General features: G+C 48.2%; 1 protein-coding gene across 2 annotated transcripts in view; it reads right to left on the reverse strand.

Annotated features, from left to right (window-relative positions):
* DDRGK1 (DDRGK domain containing 1) overlaps positions 1-10,636 on the reverse strand; it is a 40,168-nt gene extending 29,532 nt beyond the window's left edge. For both annotated transcript variants that reach the window (XM_075092227.1, XM_075092228.1), the window contains exons 1-2: positions 10,372-10,636; positions 3,961-4,125 (exon numbers count right to left, since the gene is read on the reverse strand). In XM_075092227.1, the coding sequence (XP_074948328.1) occupies positions 3,961-4,125; positions 10,372-10,621 (415 nt within the window). In that variant the 5' untranslated portion in view covers positions 10,622-10,636. The remainder of the gene's footprint in view (positions 1-3,960; positions 4,126-10,371) is intronic.
* Between the last annotated feature and the right edge of the window lie 12,559 nt (positions 10,637-23,195).

Consider the following 23,195-nt stretch of genomic DNA (forward strand, 5'->3'; position numbering starts at 1 on the left):
GCGGGGTCACTTTCTACTCCCAGAAGCAAAAAATGTGGTGTCAAGAGAAGTGCCTACTTCACTGCAGAGCTCTTCACAGTCTTCAAGACACACGGTTTGGAAGCGCAAGCTCAACTCGAGAATTGAACAACTGTTTTTTCTGTACATGACCAGCAACCAAATAAAAGCTCTCGACAAAACATCTTCACATGTACCCGAAGGTGATGGAAGTCCCAGTGGATGGATGCACTCAGAGCATCAGCCAGGCAAAAACGAGAGCCAAAGAAACCCTCCTCAGTCAACAAATAAATGGGATCTGAAATTGGAAAATGGCTCATGCTATTTATTCACGCCACTCCATGCCCCAAACAACCCTCAACCCAACTCCAATTTATCCCCTTTTCCCTCCTTCCTTCCACTGCTTAGCTTGGCCTCTCCTGCCCTAAATGATTAACGCCTGAAACCCACACATATTTATGCCTTGCAGTGAGTTTATTTTCATCTTGGCTGCAGCTAGGCCCACAAAGCCCCTTCTGTCTGGGTTCAATTTAAATTAAGATGCAACAGAGCTAATTAAGTCTGCTAGCTGGGATATCAGAAGCAACCTAACCACACGAGTACAGAACTCTCCTTCCAGACTCATTTTTCCAGAGGGAAAGACATAGGCACCCTGCTACAATGTGCAGAGCAGATGTCCTCTGAGGCACACGGACTTTAACAACGGCGCTGCAGGAGAGAGAGAGTAGTGTTATGACTAGAATTAAGCTGGGCAATACAAGCCAGCCAAACCCATTTTACTGAAGTCAGGCTGGTGGAACACAGCTCAGGGGTCTCAGTCATTTTGAGAATTACTTTGTCACCAGCGAAAAATATCTCCCCAGCAATCTTTGGTCATCAGAGGATATTAATAGATGTTGATATTCTCATAACAGATGACCTCCTTTGAGTACTCAACTAACCACTGAAAAACATTACTCAGGCAGACCGAGCCAGCGTAGGCACCCAGCGAGCGGGCCTGCCCCCGCAGCGCAGCCCACATGGAACCCGTGAATAAGGAACCCACGACCACGGCGTGGGTTGCAATTCTGGTAGGAAAGTCAAGGCATTTAGCGCTTCACCCTTTATTTTCTGTCTGTGCCAATCTGCAAGTAATTTAGGTGTCTCACCCCACCTCGCTGAGCTAAAGGAAGAATTATAACCTGGTTTAGCTCCACTGGCAACAGGTGGAGATTTGAGTATTCAAAACAATCATTTACTATCTTTGTCCGTATTAAATGACTCCTCCTTACCCAGACTTGTACGGAAATAAGATTAAGATTTCAACTACAGAAGGGACAGTTAAAAGCTACCAAGGTTCTGATCCCAGTGCCACAATTTGTTTGGCTCCCCCCTTGCCCCCCGTCCTCTGCGAGAGATTTGAGTACTGGCACAATGCAGCAACTTCGCACAGGCAGCAGAAACCGTGGGCTACTATTCTACCCTTGAAGCTTTCTTTCTCATTCTGGAATTGAAATCTGATTGTTAGATGGAAAACAGAAAACCCTCATGCTAACCACAGCTCCAAAGCCTGCAAGTGTTGCTTTGAGACCATTTCCTAGAGTCAGCAGAACTGGCTCCCAACAGGCAGAATACTTCGGTGGCAACAGCAGTTCCTACCTGACTCCACTTTTATGTCTGTAACGGTAACACAGATACAGCCAGGGCATCCTCATGCCCTTCCTGAGTTCAGCACTAGAAGTCTAGCAGCAACGGGTTGGTGTTATGCCTGCACCAGCCTGTGGCAGAAGTCAGAGTGACACTGAGCAGGATCAGGTAGCTTTGCCCAAAGCTAAACCCAGGCCCAGAGTGGAAATTCCACACGCAGAACAGAAACTCACTAGTAAAACATTTCAACAAATTTAACAATATTTTAAACAACGGAAAAAAAGTCCACTTCAGTTGCAGATGTTCACAAGCCTCCTAAAGCAACAAAAACACAAGTCAAGACTGAAGAAACCAGACTGGCTTGTTTTCAGTGTTTCTGGCTATAAGGCCAAACAACTTTGCTCTTCAGCCCCGGGTGCCCCAACTGGTCCTGCGTTGCCTGGGACTGTGCATCGCTGCATGTGTTCTGGGCTCTTTCCATGTGAGTCAACTCAGTTTTATAACACAAAAATCTGTTGTGGGGATAACTTGCTATTTCAACAGGTTCAAAGGGAGGCAGTAATTAGACAAAGCGGCTCTATATTGCAATGACACAGAGAAAATGCGCATGGCACCCACACAAAGGAGACAAATTCAGGAGTGGGCTTCAAAACAGGTAACACATCCTTCTCTAAGGGGGAACAAACCCCAAACCCCACACTAATACATGTAGCTGAGGGCCAGGCTAAGGGCTTTGCAGCACAGGCACAGCCAGACCATGACAGGGGAGGGCTAATCCCAAGTAACACAGCTATGTGTCATTCCACACCTCAATGCTGGGGAACCAGGGTCAGACACTTTCTCTCCACAGCTGTGCTGCTCAAGTCTATGCTCTGGCTCCACAGGCTTTGGGGTTACTGTTGTGCAGCAGTGCTTAGGCACTTGGAAAGACCATCCCAGAATATGAATAAACACACACATAGAGAAGAACAAAACAGAAACAAAGAGCCAGAAGTTGTTTTAATTTGAGAAAGAACTTTAAAAACCCCAAATAAAACAGGGATGTCATTTCAAAGAAAACTTCATTCAAGAGCTGCAGCACTCGCATCTGAGGTACACTAGGCTGCAAAAGAATTATTTATAAAGCCCAACGACACAGATTCTTCTATTGCTGAAGTGACTAAGTAAGATGAGGCGTTTGCTTTGACAGCTTCACTGTCGGCCTTTGACATTCAAACTTTTGATGTCTGGAGTTTAAGGCGAAAGATTTTTAGATTCCCATTTCTTTCCAGGACGTTATCACATGAAAAGAAATAACCAAAGTTGAAAAGTTCAGACCTGTCAATTTTCCATTTGTGAAACTGCTGAAGATAATTAGCTTGAACAGCATGTTTACCTGCCACGCTGACCGCAAGAGGCTTTCTACAAACTGCAAGACAAGAAAGGCTGAAGAAAGTACAATTAGCCCCTAATCAAGGTATCGCACAGATGTGTGCCTACTGTTTCACACCTACCGCAGACCAAAAAGACACCCTGATCTCCACTGCAAGCTCAAGCGAAGCAAAGCCTGCTTTTATCAATACTTCAGCAGAAACTGTGAACACTTAACCCACAATCTGAAAGTAGAAGGAATCCAGTTAGGTGAATCATGGTGATATCGTCTCTTTGGCAATAAAGATAATAATGTGTGAAGTTTCACCAGAAAAAGGAGTGAAGCTTACAGGGTGTAGAAAGATGTTATTAATCACCATATTCTTGTCTACCACCACACCACAGAAGTAGAGCTATTAACTGTAGACCCAGCACAGGAACAAAGGACTCGTCAACAAGCTGCTGGCAGCAAGACAAAGTGCTGCAGTCTGTGGTGATCTCCAGCTAATCGGCTTGATTCGGATCACCACTGGGATGGCTTCTTGGAAAGAAAACTCCAGGTTTTGCAGAGATTATGTCGGGAATTAATGCCACTCACTGCTTTGCAAGAAACCTCAATATTACTCTAGCACAAGGTGCAGATTTTGTTTACCCAAATTTAACCTGCACGTCTAAGCAGGAAACACAAGAAGCAGCTTCTAGGAAATAAATGAAGAATATGTTGTGATGCACCGTTAACACAGCAAACCGCCACAATTCGCCACAGATGGAGGTAGACACTTTGGTTAAAAGTAAGTGGTATCTACAGACAAGTGATGAAGTATGGAGAGAAGTCAGACAAATAGATTGTAGCCAAGCTGTAAATAAATCACAGTCAGCAAAACTGAAAAGCTTTCTTCAGGAGCCAACCACGCCCCTTCACCAACCTTAACACCTGCTGTTAAGGTCCATTTCAGTGTTTGCAAGGTGAACTGAGCCAAACGTTACCTTCCACCCAGTCTTCGGCCTGCTGCGCTCTCCTCTGGGCCATCAACCGGTTTCCCATGTTCCTCCGGCGCCTTGGCATCCCATCTCCCCGCTCTTCGGCGTGGGGCCGAGGCCTGGCCACTGCTGCTGCCGCCACCACCACATTCTGCTGGTGTTCCTCATCAGCTGCAAAAGCGAAACATAACTGATGAGAGATTTGCCACCTCTTCTTGCTGCAGCTATCCTTTTACCAGTCAACTCTTGCGATCAGAAGTGCAACACCAGCACTGTTTGCCAAAGGAGAGGATGCCTCCCCACTCTCAGGTGGGTTTTACCTGCATGGCAGCAGGTATGTGAAAGTTGCTTTCCTGCGATTAAGCGGGATCATGCACTGCAACCTTCTTATTTGTGCACAGTGCTCTGTGCAAAAAGTGGAAGTTTTACCCTGACAGCAGTCTCTTTTGCAATATCATATAGACCTTCATAAAGAAAAAGCTATAGCTATGTGCTGTTAGTTCATCTGACAGAGCCCACACTCTTCAAAAAACCCCCCCCAAAAATCACCACACCACAGAAAAAAGACCCCCACTCAGGTGTTTAAAAAAGTGTTCTTATTTAATCTAAACTGATAATCTGTTTCTCCTTTATCTGGCAGGACTAGCAATCTAATAGTTTGAGTTACCAGAAGATGAGGATGCAGAATTCTTTTTCTTCCCTTCTAAAGTACTCCACTTTTTAAAATTTTTATTTTCATTTTTAATTGTGTAACTTAGAAGCAGATTCATCTGATTTCAAACCTCAGAGCACGCATATTTCAGAACAGACTACGTAAATCATTATACCGAAACAAAACCCAAACAGCAAGCAAGGACTACAAATTACAGCCATAATACGTATAAGGGTAACTTCATTCTACCATGCTGAGTTAAACTGCAGGTCTTCCAACACACATATATAGGGGAAGACAAAAAACATCAAGGGCCACCGCAGTGCTCACTGAAATCCCCTCTGCATATGCTGCAGTTCCTAATTAAGATGTGACAAACAAGGAATATCATAACAGAGGAGTGGTGGGGAGGTGACATGGGAGCAAGCGACTGGCCAGTGGGCTCATTTCACAAGTTCTCCACAAAAACCCTCCCCCAGGTTTTTCTTTGAGACCTCCATGATCCTGTTGCTATCAACAATGGTAGTCAGGCTGAAACAATTAGATAATGGTAAAATATCATCATCCTTGATAGCTGCTTTGCATATTCTGTTGATAAGTGTAACTGATATTTGTGTGTGTTGTTACTTGCTCAATCCTGCAAAATATTAACTACTGTGGCTTAGTTCAGGTAAATATTCAAATGGTCTCATAGAAAGCTGCAGAACTACTCATTTGCTTAAACTTGGGACACATATTTTTGCTCCTTGCTGGATTATACGGTGTGCCAGCAGGAGCACAAAATGCTCTCCACGCTCTGCCAGGTCTCCAGCATCCTCTGATGTAAAAAATGCCTTCCTAAAGAAGCCACTATTAGCATATCTATGATCAGAAAATAAGATTCATTATGACTACATCTACGCAATGATCAAAGGTGTGCTTGCAGCTCATCTTGGTATCGCTCAAGTAGCTTCAAAGCAGCTAACTTTGGTACTGATAACAACATAGCTGCAGCAGCACTGAGCTCAGCACAGGCAGCAAAGCAGGGTAATCTGGGCAAGTATTTGGCCAGCAAAGCCATTAGAAGTTCAGGATTGCTGCAACAACGATGAAAACAGTCCCCCAGCAAACTCCAGCACTAACAGGCACCACCGTGACATTTTGAATTGAGTCACTCACTATCACACTGCTGTCACCCCGTTGTTCTCACCCGCTGCTTTTATCTGTGGACCAAAAGAGGTCTAGGAAAAGTTACAGAGTGTAAGCTCCAGGGATCCTATCGTTTTGCTTCAAGACTTGCCTAGTCTTATTTATAGCATGATAACGCTTATTTTGAATGCTACAGAACATGCTATAGGAAAGCATCATGCTGCAAAGGCAGGGCAGGAGGTCACTTATTGGGACACTACTAGATGCCAGAAATACTTAGTCTGCAAAAAGGCCTTCTGTACAAGCACAGTATTTCTCTTAAGTTCTTGAGATACCCTGCAATTCAACCCTTCGCATCCTTTCACCTGAAAGCTTCAGCATGTCTACCTCGGTACCTTCCAAAGGTGGCCCTGCACAGCGTATCGGCTGTGCAGGTCGAGCGCTCATTCATCCTGGGGCTTGTTTTTGGCTCCCACTGTCCTGCAAAACAGAGACTGTTTTGCATCTTGTGAAAAAGGAATCTATATATAAGCCACCTATTCATTTCAAACCGAGGTGCTTAACCCTCACAGAGGCAAACGCATGAACCGAGCTATCCCGTTTTCTCAATTTAATTCGCTACAGGAGACACGGTAATCCCTCAGAGTTCACCAGTGTTTACAGGGCTCAGAAAGTAGTAAAAACCCCACCAAACCCGACCCATACCATGGTCAAACACACAAGGAAGCTGTTGGACAATACTTTGGTCAGATCTCCACAACATTCAAACAACTGAAGACACCTAGACACCACGGATTGTCATTCAGTAGGAAAAGGTAACCTTTTTTTCTTCCCTCCTCCCCTGTAGGTTTTGTTTGCCAGGCATTCGGCTGGACCATCATTTGAAAAACGTGAATATTAGTCCTTGCACTTCTTCCCATCCTTCATGAGAGGGGGGTAAAAAAGAATCATTTACTCTGCCTGTAACATACTTATAGCTGGCTGGTTCTTCAGGGGTCAACAATTCATCTACGTGGCTCAAGACACGTCATTTATGCCGGTGTCTAGGAAGTCAGATGTGCTCTCTCTCCCCCTCTGAACTGGAAGTATCACGGATTGACTAAAGCTGTACACAGAGGGTGTGACTGGTGGTTTCAAAGAATACAGAGAATACACTTAAAAACCCTCTTATTCTTGGAACTGATTGACTGTCAGATTTGAGGTGAAGGATAATTTTCTCTGGGGTCTGGCCCTGCGTTTGTTTTCACCTCCCCCTGCAGCACAGGGCGTGGTTTGGCCACGGCACTTATCTGAATCCACCTCTTCATTTTCCTGTAGCTGCAGAGGGCTCAGACATAAGTGGCACCCGAGGCTAGCCACTGCAGGCAGAAATTAGTCACACAAGGACTAATTAGACTTGATATAGAGCCACCTGAGTGAAACAACGACCAACATTATATACGTGAGGCAAGTTGATCCACAAGTTGCTTGACGGTTTGCAGAATGGCAGGCCAGAAGACATTAATTAGATAAAGCCCTTAAATTAACAGGCAATACAACGAAAAAAATTGAACATATGTCTGGAAAATGGACATGGGTTTAGTTTGGATTTTAAGCAATATGTTCCCCAGTTTCCGACTCAGCCTTTCAAAAACCAGACAATACTGCTTTTCCGGGGACAGCAGGTTTACTGCCTTGCTGAGAAAGCAGCTCTGCCTCTGCATTTCAGAAACATCAGCACAGTGCAGAGGCAGCAATGGAGATTATTTCATCTGACTTGTCAGCCAGCGCACAGCAGCAACCGTGAGAGCCTGACTGTGCTATGACCTTCCCAAAGAGGAAGCGAGCAGAACCCTGCTCTGAAGGCAGAGCTCTGTCCTGAACTGGGTGTGAAGCACCGCTGTTACATCATTGCAAAGAACACGAAATCTTTCAGAGCCCTGACTTCTTAGGACCCAGTTTTACATCCCCCAGGTAGAAATCTGCTCCTTCACAAAGCTTTGCAAATTTCCACTCGCTCAAAGACATTTTCTTCTTGAGAAGCAATCCCTCACCTACCACAGCGCATTATCTGCAGTTCTATCAGATAAGCAAGTCCATCAGGGTAACACCTGTGCTGGCAAGTTTGGAAGCAGTCCAGCAAGACACAGCTACCAGTTCATCAGCTCCCTCTTTCTGCACCAACGCAGCGAGAACTCCACCTACTGCACCCTCGCACGTTAGTGGCACTTCCCACCACGTTCGCAGCATCCAGCATCTCCCCATCTTCACGCTAACCTAACCTGTGAAATTCAAAATGCAACAGGTGGAAGTATGCTTGGCTTCCCTGGGGAGGTGCTTTTGCCCATTAGAGCTCATCGCATTAGGGTTTGCTCACAAATATATATGCCAACCACGTATAAAAGCCAGCAACGCTACCCGTTTTTTTTTTTCCTATTCTCAGCAGAACAAGCCCAGGCATGATCTCGCCGGAAACACTGTGCTGCTCCAAATGGCCTTCAAAGGAAATACAAAGTTACAGGATTTACCTCTTGCGATCCTTAGCTCCCTTCATTACCTAAAGCAGTCAAGTCGAACATTTTTAAAGGGCAATTCCCCAAGAAAGGGCATAAAGAGAAGCCGCTGCCCCTATCCTCAGACATTAAAAAGTGAGAGCTCCCAACCAGTTCTCTGGCTTAAGAATCAAATCCTTTCCACAAGACTATGCAGATTTACTAGCAGAGTTGAAGCAGCATCCATTTTCCACATCAGAAAAAAAGGAACAGGAATGCAAATTCCTGTTTAAGACCAAATTTTGCAGCTATTAAACGCACCAGAGCCCCAATGGTTTTGAAAAAATAATTTCTGTTGTGTAAGGAGAACATCACCCCCACAGCCTGAAATTCTGTAAAGGACTTTACAAAAGACAGAAATAAGTATATTAAGGTAGAAATTATCTGAAAACCACAATAAAAAAAAGGAAGACCGATGTGGAAGCATAAAAAGACACCACTGAAAGAGAGGCTTTGAAATTATTAAATTATCCTAGATGTAAAGTAACCTGAACCAAGCTGCTCAAAAACAGCGTTAAAGCTTTTTGAGAGTTCAGACCATTTAAAGCAAACAATTGGCCTTCAAGTTAGAACTAACTCTGTACGCTTACAAATAAAAGAAAAAGAAATCCTCCCAATCCCCGCAGCCCCTGACCATGACCTAAGTCATAATACAAGTCAAGTTCAGGAACTTAGGTATTGCCAGCAGTCTCATTTCTATAAGACATGCATCGCTCTCTTTTACCAAAAGGTCAGCTCTATTCATCAGATTTGCTAGGAATCTGATTCTATTGTATCAGTTTCCAAACTAGTGAGGAAGATTTAGACTTAGACCAGGCCTAGAGAAGAAAAGGTGTGAGAGAAACATGTCAGAGAATTTAACTGTCAGTAAAAACTGCTTTTAAAACAAAGTCCTTACCAGCAGACACTCTGGCACAACTGTGTTTATACTAGAAGTGGTTTTGGTTTGTTTCCTTTTAATCTTAAAAAGATTATCAAAACTTCTCTCTCAAAAGAAAAAACCTAAAGAAAACCAATCCCAAAACACCCCAAATCCTGGAACTGGTGTTGTTACATTGGCAAAGCCTTCAGTGACTGTCCGGGCTAAACATCTGAACTTGAGACCCAGCAGCTAAACAACCTCCCTTCTTTCAGTTCAAGAACACAACAAGGCTGTTAAGTTCACAGCCGTGTCTGACTTCTTCCCATAACATTCAACTCGCACCCACAGAAGGTCGCTTCCACCACGGTTTCATGCTGCAACAACTGCTGGTCAGCAGCAAAATACTCGCTTTTTGAGGGAAGACTGGAAGTGCTGTATCATCTACTCATTCCCAGAACGGGACTGCGCAGTACCGCACCTAAGCCTGGCACGGCTAGCGAGCCTTCGCAGCGCCAGGCGGGGTGAAAAAAGGGGGAAAAGTGAGCGATTTCTGTGAAATGCAGGAAAAGTAGGCTGTCAGAGGCTGGAGAGGGGCCAGCTTGCCTTCTCAGCCCTGACAGGAATTAACGGATGGTCTTGATGATTCTGAAGGTCTTTTCCAAGCTAAACAATTCGACGGTTCTGTGCACACCACCCGGCCACTGCCCAGGGCCTGCCAGGGAGGCCCAGGGCTGGAGACCGGCCCGCCAGCCGGGCTGGGCTTTCACCTCAGGCAGCAGACTGCACTCCCCGTTCGCAGGAGGACACCTTCCCATCGCCCTCCCTGCCCGAGAGCGGGAACCCAGCCAGGCTTTAAAACCCACAAACCCGGCCTCCCTCACCCTGGGCCGGGCGCCGGTGCCCCCCGCCACCACCAGCAGCAGGCCTCGCCGCCGCCCGGGGCTGCCCCCCAGGGCCTGAGGCGGGCGGAGGGAAAGGCAGGACGCCGGGGATCCCCCGGGGAACCGCCGGGATCCCGGGGGAACCGCCAGGACCCGCCACCATGGCGAATCCCCCGCGGGGGAAAGCCTGAGGCGACGTCCCGTCCCCACCCCACCCCACCCCACCCCACCCCACGGTTTCCATAGAAACGTCGGACCCCGTTGAGAGCAGGGGCGGGCCCACCGGAGCAGCCCCGTGGGGGTGGGGGGTAGGGAACCGGGGCGGAGGGGAGGGAAGGGGGGAAGGCCCGGCCGGCGACCCACCTGCCCTCGCCTGGCTGCGGAGGCGGGTAGCGAAGAAGAGGAGGACGGCGAGGATCACAGCGGCGGCGGCGAGCAGCGCCGCGTCCATCCTCCGCCCCGGTCCCGCCCACACCGGCCGCGGGAACCGGGCGAAGGGGGGGCGGAAACGGTGGCGGCGGTACTTGGTACGTCCCACCCCTCCTCGCCGCGAGGCCCCCGTTCGCGGGCTGCCCGCTGGGTGCCTGAAGCGGGGAGGCGCTAAGGCGTCCATGGGGCGGCCGGGCAGGCGTGGCAATGGGCAGCCCGCGTGCGTCGGAGGGGGCCTGGCGGCGAGGCGCGGCCGTGAGGGAAAGAGGGAGGGGCTGGCTGGCAGCGGAGGCCGCCGGGCGGCGGGAGTTGCTGGGAGGGAAATTGAGAGATTGAGAGGAGGAATTAAAAATTATGAGGCAAAATCTCCCACGAACGGGACGCCGGCGGGCCTGGCAGGCGGGCACGGCTGCTGGGGTGCTGAGGTGTCCCCCTCAGCAGCAACGCGGGGGGGAGCGGCTGTGGGGCCAACAGGCTGGCCCACGCGTGGCGATGTCCACGCCCGTGACCCTGCACTTAAGTCCATACAACGGGGCCGCGCCGGGCAGGCCGCGCTCTCCAGCCCTGCCGGTTGCCGCGGCGTCCCTGGCAGTGCAGCTTAAGTTACACCTGTGGGTAATCTATACCTTCTGCCTTTAAGTCAGGCCTACGTAGGCGTGGAATCAAGCCGAAGCTGCCTGGCTCAGCAGCACGTCAGGCAGCTCAAATGAGGTCCTGAGGTGGCTTGAACTGAATTACGTTTATGCCTGACAAAATCAGAGAGGCTGACTCCAAACTGGCCCAAAACTAGCTGTCTCACGTAGTAAGCTGGCTTAATTTGGCAAAAGTGTAGAAAACCAAGCATCCCAGACGAAGCTGATTTTTTAAAAATTAGCTTTGTGTCGATGTACGCAGAGCCAGCGTGAGGTGGGTAGGCTTTGGCTGTAGGTTAGTAATTGCTTTAGGCTGATCTAAATGGAGGATCCAGCTCTGGTCACCTGCCCTTTGCTGGTAGCAATGCTTTGTGACCCTGTGATGGGCCAGAGCAGGGAATGAATTCTTTTTTTCTTCTTTTTTTTTTTTTTTTTCCTGGATTTGGTTTTTAGCCAGAGCAGGACATGTATCACCCCAAAAGATGCTGCAGGAACTTGCAGCTGGGGGTGGAGAACAAACTTTCCCCCAGCTTCGGATGGTGGCCTGCTGTTAGATCCGAAACCCTTCACTGGGCTCTGCCCCAGCCCTTCTGTGAGCGGGGGGGAAAGTATTTTAGATTTACTTGTTTTGACTTGCTTTGTGGTTGTAAAGGTCTGACCAATCTAGCCCTTTCTTGCTCCAGAGATCCCTCTTGTGTGGCAGTTTAACACACTGTTGTTGGGGGAAATGTTTTAATAAATTGAAAATGGATATTAGAGACTCTTGGACATCTAGATATGGTCAAAAGGACTGCGTTAGCTAATTAGTCATTACTGTGCGCACGCTGTCATGAGCGCGAGACAAATTCAGGTGTCTGCCACGGAAAAAACAGCTTCTACTAAGAAATTTGCTAAGTCTTATTGATGTAGGACCAGTGATGCAGTGGAAAGGTCTCAAAAAGGAACCGAAGTACAGACTGGATGTTTTATTACAAAATTTTAATACTAATAACCTTTCAAATCTCATTTTGAAAGTCAGTGACAGTGCCCCTTTGTTCTTGTTTTGCTCAAACCGTGTTGTCTGTGGGGTTTCTGTCTTACCAGCTTAGTCTAATTCGCTGCGTGGTCAGAAAGGACGTGGCCTCTGGTAAGGTTTGAGGCGCAAGGGAAATTGCACGTATACACAATTAGCTAAATTAGGAACTGAAGCCTTCCTGGTGGTTATCTTTAGGGCACGCTTCAGATAATGGTTATTTTATAGGATGTGCAATGGTCAGGGTTGCTTGTAAAAATAAAAACTGAATGAAAAATGCCTGGGTTTTTCTCCAGTGTCTTTGCCTGAGAATTTGAAAAGTGGCGACTCTTTAATGAGAGCTTAAATCAAAGGGTTTTTTTTAAACTATAGGATATTTGACTTAAAATCCATTCTGATTAGAGAACGAACTAAACTTCCTAAGAAATGCTTTGTGCTCTGATGCTTGAATGTTCTTCTGTAGCCCTGTATCAAGTCCTGTAACATTGGTGAGAAACCTGAACGGCCGCAGGCCAAGCGTGAGGTACCAGTGCGTGCCGTGCCCTGCTCTGGGCTTGCCGCTGACGGAGCGTTCCCACCAACCTCTGCTCAGAGCCGGCTCAGCGCAGCTCCGTCCGGGGCAGTCTGGGTGCGTGGGTAGCCGCATCCTGGAGCCACGCACAGGCGTACAGCAAGCAAACCTCGAAAGATGCATCCAGAAAGAAGCTTTGTGGCAGAAATGTAGCTCTTTTTTTTTCTAAAAAAGTTTGCTTAACTCTACTGTCATTTGTGCTTCATAGAACCATAGAGTCATTAAGGTTGGAAAAGACCTCTAAGACCACCAAGTCCAACCGCCAGCCCAACACCCCCAGGCCTCCTAAACCATGTCCCCAAGTGCCACGTCTACATGTTGTTTGAACCCCCCCAGGGACGGTGACTCCCCCACCTCTCTGGGCAGCCTGTGCCAGGGCCTGACCCCTCTGGCAGGGAAGGCATTTTCCCTCATCTCCAACCTAAACCTCCCCTGACGCAGCCTGAGGCCGTTCCCTCTCGTCCTGTCCCTGGTGACTTGGGAGCAGAGACCAACCCCCCCCTCACTCCAGCCCCTCTCAGGCAGCTGCAGAGAGCGAGAAGGGCTCCCCTCAGCCCCCTCTTCTCCAGGCTAAACCCCCCCAGCCCCCTCAGCCGCCCCCCAGCACACTTGTGCTCCAGACCCTGCCCCAGCCCCGCTGCCCTTCTCTGGACACGCTCCAGCCCCTCAAGGCCCTTCTTGTCCCGAGGGGCCCAAACCTGAGCCCAGCACTCGAGGTGGGGCCTCCCCAGGGCCGAGCACAGGGGCCCCATCCCTGCCCAGCTCCTGCTGGCCACACCAGGGCTGACACAAGCCCGGGGGCTGGTGGCCTCCTTGGCCCCCTGGGCACTGCTGGCTCATGCCCAGCCGGCTGTCAGCCAGCACCCCCGGGGCCTTCTCCGCCGGGCACTTCCAGCCCCGCTGCCCCAGGCCTGGGGCGTTGCCTGGGGTAGCAGCAGCTACAGCAGGTGTGGAGGGAGTCGATGGCACCCAGATCCTGTTTTCTCATGATCCAGCTGATGACCGTGCTCTGCAGCCGGCACTTAACTTGTGCAAGCGATATGTATTTTATTTGCTCACACGGTCCCTACAACCTTTAATAAGGAGATAATATTAATGATGTGATGCCATCTGCTCCTCCCCGGGCTGCAGGGGCAGCAGATAAGGTTTTTCCTGTAGGTGTCACCATCATGCCATGCAGAAACAGCGCTTAAACTCTACAGATGAAGGACAGTGCATTGGATGCTCAGTTCAGTTCGGTTACGACACCGCGGTCATCTTCTGAAACATTTTACGTCCCTTGAGCTTTATTGCTCAAATGCCCTTTTATGTTTTTCCCTAGGTTAGGTCTGGAAAAGCCCCTCTGGTTTCTTTAATAACTGTGTAGATTTCAGAGGATTTGGGGGCTGACTTTCTACCAAGACTCTAGGAAAATACACAAGAAGGCTGTGATGAGCTGTGGGTGTTAATTGAGGTAAAGGAGCACCTGTTGGAGCATGACTTGTCCCACTTCATCTCGCAAATACCGTGCTACGATGGGATCATCGTAATCCAGGATTTACAAACCTTTTTCCTCAGCCAGCTCGAGGTCAGTGCCTGATCCTGATGCAGAGAGTTTTGGGGGAAAACTTGCAGCTTTTCAAATTAATCTTTGACGGAAGTTCAAATCACGCATTCCCCCCTCCGATGCCTCCTTGTATATAGGAATTATATACGCTCGCATAAGCAATCATCACTTCTTTGTAATAGCAAGGAGGATTAATCCAGCTGGCAGTATAGTCCTGGAGTGTTCGATTCAGTAAGCGTACGGTGGCGTCATGTATTGATGTCCGGTAATGAGACTCTAAGTAGAGGCAATTCAGCTTCATCTGTGCTAATAAACTAAGTGCATCCAGGAACTAAATGTATCCTGGGCCCTGTGGCCAACTGGCACAAGGTACCCTCTTCCACACTTGTAAACTCTCTTGCCTTCCAGAAGAGGGTGGCAGGATGCAAACTGCCTGCTGGGAGTTGTTCTTGGACTGTTCCGTTCGTTGAACCGTGCCTGGGAATTATCTAGGAAAATGCAAATTGGCACCCAGATTTATGCTGGGGAACTTTCTAACAATCTTTTTCACACGGATGATTACTTTCCGGTGCCTGGGCGTGCCGGAATTTACAGCGTGGATGTAACCTTCGTGTAGCAGAATACGTTTACAGGGAGAAATAACGCAAGCGCTGCCTGCCTGCTCCCTCCCGCTTGGATACGGACCTCTGGTGTTCTTCCAAATACTCGTCTATAAATGTGTTGATGAACGTGCATTTCTGGATCGGCTCCTTTGTGCCAGCTGAAAGGTCTTCGGGTCTTGCAGGAGGTACTCGGGGGCTTGCTGGATCAGGCTCTGGGAGGTGTCTGAATCAGCGTGCAAGAGTTAAAGGGCTGCACATGTATTTTATAGCTGTGGGGCAATGAACTGGCAACCTTACCCGTTGGGTGAACCCCACCCAGGACTGGGGTGCGCCATGTGGTAGATCTGCACCTCCCTAAAGCCTCTAGAGAGGCTTGTGAGACCTGTCTTGGTCCGCTGAGACCCTGATGCTTTGTTCTCACCGCTCTGCTTGGATCGCTTGTTTTGAGAGAAATAACATGGCTATTGTTGCTTGAAATCACCTTTAAATTTACCTTAAACTGAAGTTTAAATAAAAGTACCAGGCATACTCGATCAAAACAGAGTCTTAGTAGTTGATAACAAAACTGCACAATTAGACACGCATGAAAACTAGATTAAAACAAGACAAAGGAAAATTAGGCCCTGCTTGCATTGGTCCCTTCTTCTAGAGTTAGTGAAGCTTTTATGCAAAGGGGTCAGCTTGGCAGGGCTCTGCCTGCAGAGCAGAACCGCAGCCCTGGATTTCTGTCCTCCTGTACGCTCCCGGGTTGGTGCCGAAGGCAAGCGAAGCTTTGCAGGCCTGCCTCGGTTGGGCTATGAGGCTGCTAACAGAGCTTTGCTGGAAGTTATATGAGAAAACCCCCACTGGGTGGGGTCTCATGGCTATCTGCCCTTGTTTTCCTTTTCTCTGTGGGGTTCAGGTGACCACAGCCCTCAGCTGTACTGTAGTTTGCAAACGGGGTACCATAAACTTGGTTCTCACCGTGTGGCGGTTTCCATTTGTTTTCGTCTTCCTGCATTAAGAGGCCACGGCACATCAGAAGGTGCTCTAGGTTTGCAGGTTTGACGCCATTGCGAGGTTTGTCCCACTGTGTTGCGTTTCATGGCAGTTTGTTTCTGCTCTGGATATTTGAGTGTCTGGTCTGGTTCAGCCACAGCTTCCTCTGGGGCACGAATTACTGGCTCAGTGATGCAGGGAGTGAGACTTGGTGATGAGATAAAGGCTCTTCTTAAAAGCTGGGGGAAGAATTGAAACAAATAATGCCGGTAAAAATATAAACCTGAAAGAAATCCAAGGGTTTCCCTGAGCAGTCTTCAAAAACAGTTGGAGATGGAGACTGCTGTGCTAATGGGGGATTAAATTAAAAAATAGTAGTGAAGTGAAATCCCTAAGATTGAAATTCAGACTCTTTCCTCCCGCGTAGCCACAGAGGTGGGGATTTACCTTTTCGGTATGACTCAGCCCCGCGCAGTGGAGCCCGGCAGACAGGGCGCTGGCTTAAGCTGCAAGAGCAGCGTGGGTGAGAAGTGAGTCTCAAAAATTTCCTGGTGTGCACTGAAGCAAAACCAAAACCTTTCAAAGGCTCTTTGGTGAACAGTGAAGCCGTGCAGGGCGTGTGCATTCGGATGTCCCTCATTTCAAGCAGGAGCTGTTCCCGGTTAATGCCCCGACCACCTGTCGCAAATGCAGGTTTGTGGATATGGCCGACTACATCAAATTGTCACAAATACAACCTTGTGCATCCTGCCGACTACACCAAATGCGCGGGAATATGATTTCTTAGACAGCTTTAGTTAGAAATTTAAGATTTATTAATAATTTTGAGATAGATCACAGTGTTAGGCTGTGTAATTCTTAACAGCATCAGCCAGTTTAAAACAGCAGTTTGATGGAATTTATTACAACCAACATAGCGACTTAGTTAAAGATCTGATAATGGCAAGGGTCACTCTATTACTTACAGAGAAGAAGTGCATAAAGGAAAATTGAGGTATCACAGAATCCCAGAGTGGCGGGGGTTGGAAGGGCCCTCTGGAGCTCACCCCGTCCCACCCCCTGCTGGAGCAGGCACCCCCAGAGCAGGGGCACAGGGCCGCGTCCAGGCGGGGGGTGAATGTCTCCAGGGAAGGGACCCCACAGCCTCTCTGGGCAGCCTGTGCCCCTGCTCTGGCACCCGCACAGGGAAGGGGTTTGTCCTCCTGTTCAGGTGGAACTTCCCGTGTTCCAGCTTGTGCCCGTGGCCCCTTGGCCTGGCGTTGGGCACCGCTGAAAAGAGCCCGGCCCCATCCTCCTGACACCCACCCTTCAGATATTTATAGGCATTGATGAGATCCCCCCTCAGCCTTCTCTTCTCCAGGCTGAACAAACCCAGGTCTCTCAGCCTTTCCTCACAAGGGAGATGCTCCAGCCCCTGATCCCCTTGGCAGCTCTGCGCTGGCCTTGCTCCAGCAGTTCCCTGTCCTTCTTGAACTGGGGTGCCCAAAACTGGACACAGTACTCCGGGACACAGGATGATTCAGAAGGATTGTGGATGCAGGGGATAAGGAGGAGTTGAGTCACAAGGCTCGGAACAGACCCCCTTGCTTGCATAGAGAAGTCAAGGTGCGACTAGGTCCAATCTTAGTCGCAGACTTGGTCAACGGTTTATGTGAATAGGGATAGCATATACATAATCAAATTGCGCACACACACCCCCACCCCCCCCCAGGTTAACCTATGAATAAAATATTCCTTTTTGTGAGTTTCATAAATTACTCACCTTTATGTGCTGGCATTCATCAGCACACGGCCGGAAAACCTGGCAAAATCAGGCCTTTGAGTCCTCACGAAATTGTCAGCAGATGATCCTTCAATCTTCACGAAATCTCCCCTGCGGGGCATCCCAGCCCAGGGGGAGATGCAGGGTCACACAGCCCACTGCGGTCCCGGAGAGCTCGAAGGGTCTCCCTCTTGGATCGCTGGTTATAGGATCAAGACAGTTAGCTTTGGTCAGTATTTTACATTCTGGCCACAATTCTGGTACACAAGTCAGGGAGCAGATGGCCCAGGTGTGGACAGAGATTGCCTGGCGCCCACGTCGTTATGACTAAGATAACAACACAACAGGGCTTGTGCTGGGATCCCAGAGTGGCCCAGGGGGCTGCACCACCACACCACCTGGTTTAGACCACGTGGCTGTGACCGCATCTGTGTGAGCGGATGTCTTTGCAACAATTCATCTGCCTTGTTTTCTCCATCTCTTTTGGTTACAAGTTATACTAGATGGCTCCTAACCAGCGTTTCTTGGGAATGGACACATTCCCAGAAAAGACCTCTTCTTCTAGACCTGCATTTTCTCCTGGAAATCACCCTTGACTAACCCCGCCTGGCTCATCTGAGCTTAGTCCCAGCACCAGGCAGGTTACTTTTCTGTGCCTGGCGTTTTGTAGCTAAAATCAGAGATAAAAACATTGGCCTTCTACACAAAGTCAGTCCTGGGGAGGACAACCATTATATAAATAGTGATGTTGTCAATGTTCAGTAGTTGCTGTTGTTCTGGGTATCTTTTCCATACTGCTGCTCTACTGCAGAACTCGCTCCTCTCCGCTCTGGCCCACCGAGCTGTTTGTCTAGAGCCTTAATGAGCTTTCTATATCTTTTCAAAATATAAATTGTAACCGATTTAGAAGTCATTAGCTAAGGAGTCTGCCACTGCCGCCCCACTTTAATTTCACCTGTCCCTTCCCATGTTTCCATTAAAATTAAAAAGGCTATCTCGTTCTCAGGGCAGTCATGCTCATTAGAAATAAACGTCCCGCAAAGCCCGTGACTCAGCTGACAACACGCAAGTAGCGACCAGGACCTGGATGATCAGGCTTTCCAGCACAAATTAATGAGGAACTGTTCTTCTCATTCCACATATCCACCAGCATGAAGAGAAAAGAAATGAGAGCTGTCAAAATACAGTTTGGTTTCTTTGCTGCACGTGGGCACGTAGAGAAAACAGGGGTGCAGCTGCTGTAACCCAGCGATACCTCTCTAGGGTTGTCCCCAGGGACTGATGGGGATTTGCAACTGTAATGCGATTGCTGCTTGAGGTGAGGCTTTAGCTGCAAAAATCCATGTTTCCAGCCAAGTTACTTCAATCAAGCGCGCTTAGCTGGCTTGCAAACGCCACTTAATGGGAATGTTGCACACCATTTAACATCTTGGGTTTGGCATGAGCAGGTTGAGTCATAGCCTGCATTTCTCTTTCTGGATGCAACATGAAATAAGGCATTTTCACTTTGTCCTGGCTGGAGGTTAAATTGTGGTTCTCCCAGATGCTGACTCTAGGGTAAAGTCTCCCCTCCTCTGACAGCTGCTTCCTGCGATTCACACTATCCCTTTGCCTGTGCCTTCCCTCTGTGCTCATGAGCAGGTGGTGGAATGGGCCAGGGAAACCGATCCTGGCTTCTCATAAGCTTTTTATCACCAAAAGATATGCGTGTGGAGGAGCAGGCTTAGAAAACGCTGCCAAAACGCAAGGGTGGATGGTGATCCACCTGAGTTCATCTCCCTTTCAGACTTCTTTGTTGAGGCTGAACAAGCCCAGGTCCTTTTGCTCGCTACCCTGGTGATGCCAGACTTCTCCGCACTTCTTCATGTGCCTGTTTGTCTTTCTGTCTTGAATATGAATGACTGGGCCAGACGAGGTCTTGCCTTGCCCATGGCATCGTATGAATGTCCCAATGAACATGGCCAGGAGGCCAAAGCACATGACATAAGAGGAGAGGCTTCGTGTTGCCTGGGGAAGGGAAGGCTGAGTAAATCTAATTGCTCTTTTCAACTATGAAATTAAGAATATAGAGCAGGGAGAGCCTGCCTCCTCTCAGGTGTGTGACGAAAGGATGAGAGGCAACGGGTGTAAGCTGCAGCAAGAGAAATTCCAATGAGATAGAAGGAAAAATGCTTTCACTGTGAGGATGGTGAAAGCCCAGAGAGGTGGAAGCGTTGCTTTCCTCTGAGGTATTCAACACTCATCTGGACAAGGTACCTTCCAGCCTAAATTTTTATGCAATTCTGCAAATGACTGTGCAATAAAACAGAAGGAATTGCATGTACAAGAAGAGATCAGTTTGAATGCACAATGCACAGCCGCCTTATCTGGCTTTGAAATAACACTGCTGCATTTCAGCAGCTCCTTGCTGACAGCTGGCCAAGAGCTGAGCAAGCGGCACCACCGACGTGGAGTATTTGCTTTTCTGCTTGAACTGTGTGGAGTTCACAGATAACTCTGAGAGCAGCGAGGCTACTTTCATCTCCCTGGAGCTAATCCAGATAGATTGTGTTGCTGGAGAAAGTTGGGGGAGAGCAGGAGAAGACAGAGTATCTTTATTTAAAAATAAATAAATAAAAAAAAATCCTTAAAGCACTTAGTAGGGGTCCAGCAGGATCATGAGTTACCGATGCTGGTACTGCATTCATCTCCTGTGTTATGTCTTGACTGAATTGCCTTCTCTCTCCAACAAGTGGTGCTCCTAGCTAGTGTTAATTGGGCAGGGTGGGAAAAGGAACAGAGCGGTTGTCTCTGTTCTACCTCGTCTGTGGATAAATGGGGGAGCACAGGGTTGTGAGGAATGGCAGGCTGGGCTGGACTCAGGCACGTGTTCTCTAGGACCTCTCTTTCTTTGATGGTCAATGTGGCAGGTTTCCAGGGGTCATTTAAAAACCTGTACAGAAGGCTTCAGAGGAAGAATCAGTTATTTTATCCCCTTTTTCCCTGAAATATTGCACTGTCTGCCTTCCTTGCAGGGTCAACTTTGAAAAATCAGGAAGATTTCTGAGAGTCTTTAGAAGGGTGTCAGTCACTGATGGTGGTGTAGACCCACAGCGGGTCGTAGGGGCGAGTGGCTGGGGTCGAGACGGCACCGTGGGCTGCAGGGGAAGGCAGCTTGCATCCCCTGGGCAGGTGGGAAGATGTCAGAACTGATACAAGTCCTTTGCCAGGAGCTACCTGGAGTCTTTTGCTGCCTCTGTAAGTGCGCTGTGCATTGAACCATGACAGCCTAGAGCCTCTAATAAAAGGACAGGGAAAGCCAGGCAGCAGTTGTGTCTCAAAAGCAGTCAGAAAAGCACTTTTGCAGGGATCATTTTCTGCAGGGATCTATCTCCAACAGAGGTTAAGATGCTCAGAAGTGATCTTTGCTCTGGGCTGCAGAGCCTAAAGGAAAAGCAGCTCAACAGGATCCCCCAGAGACAGATGCAAAACCAGTAACCCCCATAAGAGTGATTCACTGGATTTCATCTGCCAGTTGCAGGCAAATGATTAGAGAAAAAGCAGTGCAGAGGCTAGGTGGCTCCTGGGCTAGGCTTCTGCATATCCCATCCCTTGCTGAGCTCCTCTTAATATGCCCCAGGCACTTGGCATCCTCCCTGGGCTGCAGGCAGGTTGTGCCCCCAAAGGTGTATACCCCAAAATGGCAAAATAAACCTATATAAAAATATTTGACAGACTTGTGGAGACAAGAAAAGACCCCCAAAGCCCCAGTAGCTGTGTTGCAGGTATTGCCATTTGCGGGGCGGGGAGAGCACAATAGCAGAAGGAGGTTTTTAGGCGGCACTAGAGAGGAAGGAAAGCACCTTCAGCATGTCAGCTACCATTTAATTTTGTGCAATCACATCGGTTAAATCAAAATAATACTGGATTTTTTTTTTAAAGAAAGAACGTCACACAGGAAGTTTTCCTTCTTTTATTCCCAGACCCTTGCTCTTGGGGCTAGGAGGGAAAGCCCTGTTAGAGTTTAGAGTTACATTTTTCCTTTATTTTCTCAGCTTTATTATACATGGAACGATCTGAGACAAGAAAATGTACCCTGGCATCATGACTTCATGATTTCTATTTTGTTGAAAAAGAAATGTTTGGTGCAGGAAGCTATAAACTTCTAAAGCATAGCACTGTTTCACTGGTCATATTTTAATCTTCATAAAATCATGAATTCTGAAAACATAATCTTGCAGTAATTTTTCCTAGAATCTAACAGTCCTGCCGGCTGCCCGTATTCGTGCAATGTCTGGGCTTTCAGAGGGCTTTTTGTTACTTGTTTTCTCTCGCAACGAGCTATTGTGGAAATGGAAACACTCGCCTGGCTGTGACAACACTGAAGAATGCCTACTTTCCCTCTCATAGTTTTCAAAAGTAACAAGTCCTTAGGGACTATATATACTTGATCTCTCGTTTATTATGGGCTGCCGCTGGCTGGCAATGATGAGAGTATTTCCATTAGCTTTCATGTGGCTGAAGGTAAATGTTTACCCTGCTGCTATGCCTTTTGAAATAAGCTTTCTCTGGGATATTTTCCATGACACATCTTTGGGGCAAATCCATTCTTTGATGTCTACTGGATCCATTATCTGATTAGTTCCCTCGTCTGCTTGATGATGCCCCACAACGTTACCATAAGGGGCAAGAAGATTGAAGGGAACCCCCTGAATTTTAAGCATGATCTCAGATACTTCCAGAAAGCTGGCAGGGGTTTATTCTAAATGCCTGAGGAAGTCACTCATAGCAGTCATGCTCTTCTGTCTGGAAAGTTGGGGAACCCACAAAGGATTTCGGAAGGTTTCTTCTCCATGCCCTGGACAACGGAAGGCTTCTCACATCTCAGGCACCAGCAGGCTTCAGTGAGGTATTGTCTGACTTTCTTGTAGCCAAACATAATGTCATAGACCTGGATGAGTAAGAGATGCAGGACAGTACTCTGTAGAGACTTCTGAGGATGCTGTTCTCAAAGTGGTGCTCAAGGAGTCCTGAAACAAGAGCGATCCAGGTGAAGTCGTCTAGAGCCAGCAGACAATGTAAACAGGGCAGTGAGAGCAAGATCTCGGTTGCCTGAGCTGTGCGCTTCTTCCAGGTGCTCCCTGTGGTCGAAGCAGCCCTTATCTTTCTCTTCCCCCTCCAAAAAAGGTCAATAATGAATCCATTCAGGACTATCACAAGAATGACGAAGATGAGATCCAGCCTGACAGATGTGTAGGTGGTAAACTTCATGATGAAACTCCCTGGAGAACAGAAGCAAGTGCTGGTAGCCAAGCACACACAGTTTCATTACTTATCCTCTCTGCTGTTGTGCAGTACTGAAGGTAGGGCAATTGTAAGACAATGCTGAAGATCCAGCAGCCAGCAAGGAAGGCGTTCACATGCTGCCTCCGGTGCCTGTAGATGAGCTTGGGCCAGTGGTAGTCAGGTCTGGGGATCTTTATCAAGTGGAGGAAACTCAGATTCTCCACTGACCAGATGCTGAGCAGCCTCACCATGTAATACACATATAGGAGGATGCAGCACCCCCTCTCACCAAAAACACCGGCACCAGCAAAGGAGATGACTGCTGGGACCTCTTTGTAGCAAGAGAGTAAGAGGTTCACCAGGGCCATGGTGACAGCGATCCTGTCTAAG

Source organism: Phalacrocorax aristotelis, chromosome 4 (genome assembly GCF_949628215.1).
Source record: "Phalacrocorax aristotelis chromosome 4, bGulAri2.1, whole genome shotgun sequence".
NCBI lineage: Eukaryota > Metazoa > Chordata > Aves > Suliformes > Phalacrocoracidae > Phalacrocorax > Phalacrocorax aristotelis.